General features: G+C 43.0%; 1 protein-coding gene across 1 annotated transcript; it reads right to left on the bottom strand.

Annotated features, from left to right (window-relative positions):
- Positions 1–1,169: 1,169 nt before the first annotated feature.
- On the bottom strand, positions 1,170–11,496 carry LOC100083905 (succinate receptor 1). Its single transcript, XM_029062612.1, has 2 exons — positions 11,482–11,496; positions 1,170–2,630 (listed from the first exon to the last, which is right to left on the bottom strand). The coding sequence occupies exons 1-2, from the start codon at positions 11,494–11,496 to the stop codon at positions 1,680–1,682; spliced, it is 966 nt and encodes a 321-aa protein (XP_028918445.1). The 3' UTR covers positions 1,170–1,679.

Below are 11,496 nucleotides of genomic sequence, written 5' to 3'. Positions count from 1 at the left end.
TCGCTGCCAACCCCTGGCCCATGTCCTACCTCTGGCCTGGAATGCCCTTCCTTCTCAAATTGCCAGACAATTACTCTCTCCCCTTCAAAGCCTTACAGTAGGCACATCTTCTCCAAGAGGCCTTCCCTGACTAGGCCCCACTTTCCTCATCTCCCACTCCCTTCTGCATCACCCTGACTTGCTCCCTTTGCTCTTCCCCACTCTCCCCACCCCAAGGCACTTATGTTTATATCTGTAATTTTATTTATTTGTTTTGATGTCTGTTTATTGGTATTGATGTCTTTCCCCCACCCCCTTGGCCCGTGAGTTTGTTGTGGGCAGGGAATGTCACTCTTTATTTTTGTATTGTACTTTCTGAAGTACTTAGTACAGTGCTCTGCACACTGTAAGCACTTAGTAAATAGAACTGAATGAATGAATGAATGAATGAATAAATGCAGAGCCTGAAGACCTTGCCGCATTCCCCTCAAGCCTATCATTAGATATAGCTTTTTTAGTATATAGTATATAGTATATTTAGTATATAGCTATACTTTTTATTTCTATAGATTATGTTATATATATAATTCCCTATGAAGGCAAAAAATTCATCTTTTATCTACAGGTTCTTTACAGTTTCAGAACAGTGACCTTATAATTGGATATCAAGGGGCATACTCCCCTCCTCCCCCTAAAATCATGGACCTTTCCTTAATAAGTTATTTTGTGATGACCATGTTCATTTGGGAGGGAGCAGGGGAAGACATGTTGCCATATTCTTTGAGATGATCAGATTGTTTAGGACAAGTTATTGGAAGCAGTTTCCCTAAATCTAAATAAATCTATAAAATGAATTCAGCAAAAGTGATGCTGGCTCATCTCATTTGGTCCTTTCCAAGAAAAGACATTAACAACATCTGACTCTTTCCATTTTTTAATGGTATCTGTAAGCTATTATTATGTGCCAGGCACTGTTCTAAGCTGCTGGGGTATGTACAAGTTAATTAGGTTGGCACAGCCCTTGTTCAGTGTACAGTTTACAGTCTTAATCCCCATTTTATAGATTAAGTAACTGAGGCAAAGAGAAGTGAAGTGACTTGTCCAAGGTTGCACAGCAAGACAAGTGGCAAAGGCAGAATTAGAACCCAGATCCTTCTGACTCCCAGGCCCATGCTCTATTCTCTAGGCCATGCTGCTTCCATTCCCATCCTTAATTTCCAGTGTTCTTTCCATCCAATGCATACTTCCTCGATTCAGGTTATTACACTAATTCAAATGGCATTCTTCACTTTAAAAAAGTCCCAAGTCCAAAAGCAAAGATGATGAAAACATTTCTGGTGATATTCACCAATAATCAAAATGTTAATCAAACAAGCATCTGCATAAATTCCGGAGTGCTGTGATCTCATGTCACCAGCAGAGTCAGAAAAGACAAAGTTTCACAGCCCATTCCAGGCCTGGAACTCCTAGTCTCTGTTCTTGGTAAAACACAAACACATCAACAAAATACCCTCCGCAGGTCCACTTTAAGCACTCTATTTTTCTCACACCTCGATTTATTGGCTAGCTGTACAATAGTCATCTATCTTAAAACCTCTTGGTGAAAATCATCAGGTGGTTTGTGGGGATCTCTTCAGAGCCAGGTACATCCTTTAGTAGAAAAAGGAGAACCCCAAGGGGAATGAAATGATTTGGGTACCTCATCTTCTGAAAGATTTGATCGACTGGAAGAGATGCCGCACACTGTTTAATAGCATCTCTCTGAAGTTGTCCCCAATTAGGAAATAAAAGACTGGGTTTATCACACTGTTTAGAAAGGCTATGGGCCTCGTGATGATATAGAAGGCATGAACAGCAGCCCTCTCACATGGAGTTTCGTCCCAGAAATCCATGCGGGACGCAATCCTCACGTTGCGCATTACGTGGTAGGGGGTTAAAAGTACCGAGAAAATGACCATGGCCATGATGATTAAGGTCAGGGGCTTTTCCAGCGGGAGAGTCGACGATATCTCTTGATTCCTGTGTTTCAGGAAGAAAGCAATCTTCAGGTAGAAAAAGCACATAACAAGTAGAGGGATTATGAATCCTAAGAACGTGAGGAGCAGGCTGTAGCAAAGGTTGGATTTTGGATCACCGGAACTTGCATAATCACGGCAGGCAGTGCTGTTTTCTGTGATAATCGGATCGAGGATGAGGAGGATTGGCACGATTTCAAGGGTTACCAGAATCCAGATGGCTGCGGAGGCAACAATTGCTAGTTCTTTCTTCTGCAGAAAGTGTTCACGGAAGGGATATTTCATCAGCAGATAACGATCGATGCTAATAAAAGTGAGGAAAAGGATGCTCGTGTACATGTTGGCATGAAGGATATATCTGTTGCTTTTGCAGAGAGCGACTCCGTATGTCCAGCTTCCCGAGGCATAGCTCCTCACCAACATTGGAAGAGTACAGAGGAAGGCCAGATCTGACAAGGAGAGGTTGAAGAGATAAATGTTACAACTTTTCCAGTCCTTCATGTGGAGGACGTAAGCCAAAACCACTGTGATGTTTCCCAGGAGCCCGACGACAAACTCAATCCCATACATGATGGAAAGGTAATACTTTTTCAAGACCACCTCTGCCACCAACCAGTTGCTGCAGGAAGTATTCTCCTGTGGGAGTCAGAAAATGGAGAAAGAAAGCTCAGTGTTATGGTTAAACTGACAACTTAATCTTCCTGCTCTGGGCATGTCACTCCCCTCTTTAAAATCCTCCAGTGGTTGCCTATCAACCTCCACACCAAACAAAAACTTCTCACTCTGGGCTTCAAGGCTCTCCATCTCCTCGCCCCCTCCTACCTCTCCTCCCTTCTCTCTTTCTACCGCCCACCCCACATGCTCCGCTCCTCTGCCGCCCACCTCCTCACCGGCCCCCGTTCTCGCCTATCCCGCTGTGGACCCCTGGCCTACGTCCTCCTGCTGTCCCGGAATGCCCTCCCTCCTCACCTCTGCCAAACTAACTCTCTTCCCCTCTTCAAAGCCCTACTGAGAGCTCACCTCCTCCAAGAGGCCTTCCCAGACTGAGCTTCCCCTTTTCCCTCTGCTCCCCCTCCACCCTCTGCTCCTCCCCCTTCCCCCTTCTCCTCCCCTCAGCTGAGTCTCCTTTCCCTCTGTTCTCCCTCCCCTCCCCACCCCATCCTCTGCTCCTCCCCCTCCCCCCTTCCCTTCCCCTCAGCACTGTGCTCATTTGTATATATTATTTACTACCCTATTTATTTTGTTAATGAGGTGTACATCCCCTTGATTCTATTTATCGTGATAATGTTGTCTTGTTTTTGTTTCATTCTGTTTTGCTCTGCCATCTGTCTCCCCCGATTAGACTGTGAGCCCATCATTGGGAAGGGATTGGCTCTATCTGTTGTCATATTGTACATTCCAAGCGCTTAGTACGGTGCTCTGCACATAGTAAGCGCTCAATAAATACTATTAAATGAATGAATGGTTGGGCTTAGAGCTGTTAAATATCAAATTGAAGTTATCTTTGGCAAAGACAACAACAAGTAGCCGATGAGAGATGCTAATGATGAGTCCTGAGGCTTGGTAGTAAACCTGGCTGTTCTTTCAAAAGTACATTTTGGTAGCTCAGTTGGAAATCAATTTAAAATGGGCATTTCAAAGTTCCAGAGGCTACACAAACTCAACACTTTGAGAAAAGATATGAGTGTTTGCTTTCTGTTGACCACAAAATGGTCAAAGGTCCTGTCCAGTCCAAGCACCCTATCCTTTAATCTCTGGAAGTCTTCAGTTTACAAACAATCCACTATTATTTTCACAAGACAAAAGCAGGACTTCAAATTAAACATTTTTCAGGATCCTTAGAGTGTCCATAAAAGGGAGAGAGATTGATTTAATCTCCCATCTCATTTCAAATCTTACCTACATGTTTAACACGAAGAGGAAGGGTGATATGGTGGTAATAACCTACTTTCAGTTATTCATTCAAAGAGTTGTTTAAAACTGACTGTTGATAAAGATGAATTTGAAAATGCACTACAGATTGATTGCATCACTTGTTAAGCACTGACTATATGCTGGGCATTGTTCTAAAGGCCAGGTAGCTGCAATTAAACAGTTCAGACACACTCTCTGGGGTAGAGAGAGCTAAGGGCTGGGGTAACCTGATTCCCTTGTGTCTACCCCAGCATTTAGAACAGTGCTCGGCACATAGTAAGCGCTTAACAAATACCAACATTAGATACGAGAAGCAGCGTGGCTCAGGGGAAAGGGCACGGGCTTTGGAGTCAGAGGTCATGGGTTCAAATCCCAGCTCTGCCACTTGTCAGCTGTGTGACCGTGGGCAAGTCACTTAACTTCTCGGTGCCTCAGTTACCTCATCTGTAAAATGAGGATTAAGACTGTGAGCCCCACGTGGGACATCCTGATTCCCCTGTGTCTACCCCAGCGCTTAGAACAGTGCTCGGCACATAGTAAGCGCTTAACAAATAGCAACATACAGGGTAATCAGGTTGTCCCTCATAAGGCTCATAGTCTTAATCCCCATTTTACAGATGAGGTAACTGAGGCACAGAGAAGTGAAGTGACTTGCCCACAGTCACACAGCTGACAAGTGGCAGAGCCGGGATTCGAACCCATGACCTCTGACTCCCAAGCCCGGGCTTTTTCCACTGAGCCACGCTGCTAAGCTTGCTGTCAGAAAAGTTTGGAAGAGGAAGAAAAGTCTTAATCTAGGGCTGCTGTTCCAGGGGTGCGACTGGCGGGGGTGAAGAGGGGGCAGCTAGGAACTGGGTACTGGTGGAGTTACATAATCAGAAGGAATCATATGCTCAACGCCCAGGACTGACCTAAAGAACGATGGATTCATCTGTAGTGATGAAGGTGCTGATGGAGGTGAAGAGGAAAAGAGAGGGGTAAATAGTTTGTTTCTCTGCCCCCGAACACCTAAGGTGTGGGTGTCCCTCTGTGTTCATTTCTGGATTCCCTTCAGTTCTCCATCTATGCCCATACCCTTGGAGAAATCATTCACTCCCATGGCTTTAATTACCACCTCTGTGCAGATGATTCCCAAATCTACATCTCTTTCATTCATTCATTCATTCAATCATATTTATTGAGCACTTGCTGTGTGCAGAGCACTATACTGAGCACTTGGGAAAGTACAATACAGCAATAAAGAGAGGCAATCCCTGCCCATAACAAGCTCACAGTCTAGAGGGGAGGAGACAGACATCAGTACAAATTAACAGACATCGATATAAATGAATAAAATTAGAGATGTATACATAAGTGCTGTGGGGCAAGGAGAGGGGGGAAGAGCAAAGGGAGCAAGTCAGGGAGATGCAGAAGGGAGTGGGAGATGAGGAAAAGTGGGGCTTAGTCTGGGAAGACCTCTTGGAAGAGATGTGGCTTTAGTAAGGCTTTGAAGAGGGGGGGAGAGTAATTGGCGGATTTGAGGAGAAAGGGTGCTCCAGGGCAGGGGTAGGATGTGGGCCAGGGGTCAGAGGCGAGGCGGGCAAGATTGAGGCGCAGTGAGAAGGTTAACACCAGAGTAGCAAAGGTAGGAGAGAGCAAGAGGATGAAGTGTTTTAAAGCCTATGGTGAGGAGTTTTTATTTGATATGGAGGTGGATAGGCAACCACTGGAGATTTTTGAGGAGGGGTGTGACATGTCCTGAACGTTTCTGTATAAAGATGATCTGGGCAGCAGAGTAAAGTATGGAATGTAGAGGGGAGAGGCAGTAGGTTCGGAGGTTAGAAAGGAAGCTGATGTAGTAATCTAGGCTGGATAGGATGATTCACTGTACTTGCATAGTAGCAGAATGGATGGAGAGGAAAGGGCAGATTTTAGCAATGTTGTGATGGAGAGACATCTACCCAAAGCGATGCCATGGACACATCTCTCCCAGAACGCCCCATCTTCATTTGCAACGGTTCTGGTAGTGTATCCATAGAGTTTTCTTGGTAAAAATATGGACGTGGTTTACCTTTGCCTTTTTTAATAACAATAATAATAATGACAATACTTTAAGTGCTTACTATGTGCCAAGCACTGCTCTAAGTGCTGAGGTAGAGACAAGGTAATCAGGCTGTCCCCCATGGGGCTCACAGTCTTAATCCCCATTTTACAGATGAGGTAACTGAGGCACAGAGAAGTTAAGTGACTTGCCCAAAATCACCCAGCTAAGTGGCGGAACTGGGATTTGAACCCATGACCTCTGACTCCCAAGCCCATGCTCTTTCCACTAAGCCACACTGCTTCTCCAGTAAACTCCAGTTTACTGGAGTTTATTTCTCCAGTTAGCACAGTAAACTTGAGTCTCTGCCCTTGACTCTCTCCCATGCCGCTGCTGCCCAGTACAGGTGAGTTTTGACTTATAACAGATTTCCTTCCACTCATTAGACACTGGCCAAGCTAGAAATGGAATGGATATGCCTCTCCCTCCCGTAGCCGAGACTGATAGAGTACTGAAAGTTCTCCAGCTGCAATCCTGGGAGGAGGTGTCTCTGCCTATTCCAGTCCACACACCACTCTGCTGCCTGGATCATTTTTCAACGAAATCATTCAGGCCATGTTTCTCCAGTCGTCAAGAGCCTCCAGTGATTGCCCTTCCACTTCCACATCAAACGGAAGCTCCTTACCATCGCCTTTAAATACTCAATCACCTTGCCCCCTCCTACCTCACAGCGCTGCTCTCCTTCTACGACCCAACCTATACCCTTCACTCCTCTAATGCCAACCTTCTCAATGCACCTCAGAATCATCTACCTCATCGCCAAACTCTCACCCACTTCTTTTCTCTTCATACCTGATAACCAATTACTCTCCCCCCTTCAAAGCCTTAGTGAATGCACATCTCTTCCAAGACGCCTTTTCTGACTAAAGCCTCATTTTATTTTCTCTCACACCCTTCTGACTTGCTCCCTTCATTCATCCTCCCTCCCAACCCCACAGGACATATGAATATATGTAGTTTCATTTATCTATATTAATGTTTGTCTCCCCTATAGACTATACGCTCCTTATGAGCAGGGAATATGTCCATTGTATCGTTATACTATACTCTCCCAAGTGCTTTAGTGCAATGCTCTGTACACAGTAACTGGTCAATAAACACAATGGCTTGACTGACTTTCTCTACTCCTCAATCAATCAATCCATCAAATTTATCGAGTGCTTACTGTGTGCAGAGCACGATACTAAGAGTTGGGAGAGTACAATATTACCTCCTCCCTGCTGCCATGCCGTGGCTTGTTCTCTTCAATCAATCAATCAATGATATTTATTGGGTGCTTACTATGTGCAGAGCACTGTATTAGGTGCTTCAGAGAGTACAATAAAACAGAATTAGCAGACATGTTCCCTGCCTATAACGACTTTACAGTCTAGAGAGGGAGACAGACATTAATAAGAATAAATAAGCAATTTACAATATATAATTGAAAGCTATGTACAAATAGCTGTGGGGTTAGAGGTGGGGTGAATAGGAAATGTCCAAAAGTCACAGATCCAAGTGCATTGATGACTCACAAGGGAGAGTGAATCTGGGAAAAAAAAGGCTTAATCCAGGAAAACCTATTGAAGGAAATGTGACTTTAGGAAAGCTTTGAAGGTTGAGAGAGTGATCGTCTGGCATATTTGGAGGGGACAGAAGTTCCAGGCTACGGGGAGGATATGGGAAAAGGGTTGGCACTGAGACTGATGAGATTGGGGCACAGTGAATAAGCTGGAGCTACAGGAGCAGAGTGTGAGGGTTAGTGAGAGGTGGTAGGATAGGGCAAGCTGATTGAGCGCTATAAAGCCGATAGTAAGGTTTTTCTACTTGATGAGGAGGTAGATGGGAAGCAGCATGGTGTAATGAATAGAGCAAGGGCCTGGGAGTCAGAAGGTCATGGATTCTAATCCCAGCTCCACCACTTGTCTGCTGTGTGACCTTGGGGAAATCACTTCACTTCTCTGGGCCTCAGTAAAATGGGGATTAAAACTGTGAGCCCCATGTGGAAAAGGGACTTGATTTGCTTGTGTCCACCCCAGGCTTACAACAGTGTAAATGCCAGTGAATGTGTGCCAGTAAATACCTGGCACACAAATACTGCAATTATTATTAGCGTTAGTGGCAACCATTGGACGTTCTTGAGGAACCACACTTACTGAAAGGAGGTGGGAGGCAAAAAGAGCCTCAAAAATAGTGACTATCCAGCTTGAGTCATGTCTGGTCACCTTACACAAAGAGGTCCTTGATTATCCAGGCCAAGGATGCTGTGGGGTAAACCTACCAGATTGTCTGCTTTGAATTTGGAACATTCTCCCAGATTGGAGGATAGATGTCTGACTGGGTCAGCCGCACACTAGAATACAAGGACCCTGAGCTGAGACAGTTTAAAGAAGGAGTTGGGGGAGGGCAGAGAAGAAGAGGCCAAGAGTGGGAAAGGTGTGGTGATTACTTGATTTCTAATTGGAGGCCCAGGGCTACTCAACAAGTCTAATTTAATAATGTTGGTATTTGTTAAGTGCTTACTATGTGCAGAGCACTGTTCTAAGCACTGGGGTAGACACAGGGGAATCAGGTTGTCCCAGGTGGGGCTCACAATCTTAATCCCCATTTTACAGATGAGGTAACTGAGGCACAGAGAAGTGAAGTGACACGCCCACAGTCACACAGCTGACAAGTGGCAGAGCTGGGATTCAAACTCATGACCTCTGACTCCAAAGCCCGTGCTCTTTCCACTGAGCCACACTGCTTCTCATAGTAATTTACTTCCAATCGGTCAATCGATGGCATTCAATGAATGCTTAGTGTGTGCTGGGCACTGTACTGAACACTTAGGAGAGTACAATACAACAAAATCGGGAAACACATTCCCTGCCCATAGAGACTTAGGTGATTTTATCATGTAATCTCTCTGACTTGATATAGATTCATTGATGTCAGTTTAAGGCACATAAAATTGATGGAGTGTACAATTCTGAGTAATGTTGGCAAAATTAGGCTACCTGTCTCAGTTCAGGAATCAATCAGACAAATGTATTTATTGAGCGTTTACTGTGTGCAGAGTACTATACTAAGCACTTGGAGAGCTTAGTACAGTGCTCTGCACGCAGTAAGCGCTCAATAAATTCATTCATTCAATAGTATTTACTGAGCGCTATGTGCAGAGCACTGTACTAAGCGCTTGGAATGTACAAATCGGCAACAGATAGAGACAGTCCCTGCCCATTGACGGGCTTACAGTCTAAACATACAGTCTAATAAATACGATCAAATGAATTGAATGAATGGAATGAGAGTCCAGTATAACAATAGAACAGACACACTCTCTGCCCAATACCCAATTTATAATATTTGTTCCTATGACAAAATTGATTCCACCTACGTTTTTCATTCATTCATTCATTCAATAGTATTTATTGAGCGCTTACTATGTGCAGAGCACTGTACTAAGCGCTTGGGATGAACAAGTCGGCAACAGATAGAGACAGTCCCTGCCGTTTGACGGGCTTACAGTCTAATCGTTTTTACTTAGGCATCTTTTCCAGAATCAATTACGTTGGATATCGAAAGACTGCCTGTATCTGATTTCTTAGAGTGCATTATTCTTCACTGGTTTTACTTCTTTGAATTTATTCAATGGTTAATCTAAAAGCTGACCCCGAGGGCTTATCAGTCAGGCAACCTATTTGGAGTATTCTCATAACTAAGGTTTTCAGTTTACTACTTCGCAAACACTGGCCTCGTTATTTTTTTATTACAAATTAGTTTAAAGGGACCACACGGACTTTGAAAATATCAATTTTGTCCTTAGAATTAATAATGACAAACTGCTCTTTTTTCTAATGCTTATATTTTCAATGAGAGATGAGTTTTATCAACTTCATTTCCCAATGACTGGTGTATCTATATTAATTGAATAGAAATAGTGATTTTTTAAAAGGTTTACACTTTTAAGGCCCAGTTACTTTTAATGTCTGTAAGATTGTTAAGAAAAACATGGGGAGGAAAGAGGGATTGTTATTAATTTCATTCATTAAATTTCTGAGCTTCGTTCTAATGTTGTGGAACATGGGCAAGTCACTTCACTTCTCTGCGCCTCAGTTCCCTCATCTGTAAAATGGGGATTAAGACTGTGAGCCCCACGTGGGACAACCTGATTCCCCTATGTCTACCCCAGCGCTTAGAACAGTGCTCGGCACATAGTAAGCGCTTAACAAATACCAACATTATTATTACTATTATTTAGATAATTAATTGAGCAATCTTTAAAAGTACAAAAACAGCAACAGCATTCAACTTACTCTTTTGGGTATTGCTTTCTAAAATGATAGGCTACAAACTCGTAAACAATGCAAATAACACTCTCATATTTCAGTTACAAATTTTTTTTATATCAAGCAGTGACAATAGGGTCTTTGAAAAATCCAGGAGACAGGAGTCCTGTAAAACCAGATTTACATATGATGACTTTCTTTCTCTAATTCATCTAGCGAATTTTTAAATTGTAGCGGTATGTGGAAAACCTATGCTGTTTCATCTGTTTACAAATGTCTGGGGAGCAAATACTACCAATAAACATGCAATTTCCTCTAGTATTTTCTCTCAAAGCCAGTGGTTTTGAAAGATCTTTTTATACTGGGAAATCGCAAAATTAATTCCTAGGCAATCAAAAACTGTATCATATTGTCATTTTCAGTTTGTGGCCCAAATCACAGGATTAAAGTAGCAATTTTGTTCAGCTGCTTCAGCCGATCGTTGTTCCCCTCAATCACTTTATGTTACCTTAGACATCATTGTTTACATGGTCTAGATTATTAATCCTGATCCGAGGCTTCAGTTTCTGGAAACCTCTGAAAACTGGAATTACTTTTACTTTACTAGACCAACTACTTTTCATCTAAAACAACTTTGCTCCGTTCATTTATTTAAACATAAGCTGGAATTGATCAATGAACAAGAAGGAAGGGAAGAAAGATAATGGGGGGCTGGGGGGGGAACTTTTCTAAACTTACTTGACAAGAGAACAGTGGCAAACCCATAGAAGAGTCAAATCCATTTAAAGTAAATGTAATCATGATTAACTGTAAAGAGGAACTGTTTATTCTTCCTTGATGATAGTCATTGAATTTAGTTCTTCCTCTGATTAAGAGCACTTAAAACTACTGAAATGCTAGCTGAGCTAACTGATTATTACCCTGTCTACCCCAGCGCTTAGAACAGTGCTCTGCACATAGTAAGCGCTTAACAAATACCAACATTATTATTATCATTTGACAAACCAGTCACAGAGAAAGAATGGGATTTGGATGAAGTAGAACACACCTTCAAGTTAGAAAAAACAGACAACTACCTTCAGATTCTTCTATTGCTCTGCAGCTAGTTATTGACACCGAGGGGCAAGCACTGTGATGAAAATAAAGTTCAGCGATCACAGATTCATCTACCAAAATGCCTCATCTCCAGGTCTAAGCAGGCAAAAAACCAAATCTAAATCACATTGAATATATTACCACTTACCATTGGGTTGGACAT

The sequence above is a fragment of the Ornithorhynchus anatinus genome, chromosome 1 (assembly GCF_004115215.2).
Source record: "Ornithorhynchus anatinus isolate Pmale09 chromosome 1, mOrnAna1.pri.v4, whole genome shotgun sequence".
In the NCBI taxonomy this organism is placed as follows: domain Eukaryota; kingdom Metazoa; phylum Chordata; class Mammalia; order Monotremata; family Ornithorhynchidae; genus Ornithorhynchus; species Ornithorhynchus anatinus.
This window is presented reverse-complemented; position numbering and strand designations above follow the sequence as displayed.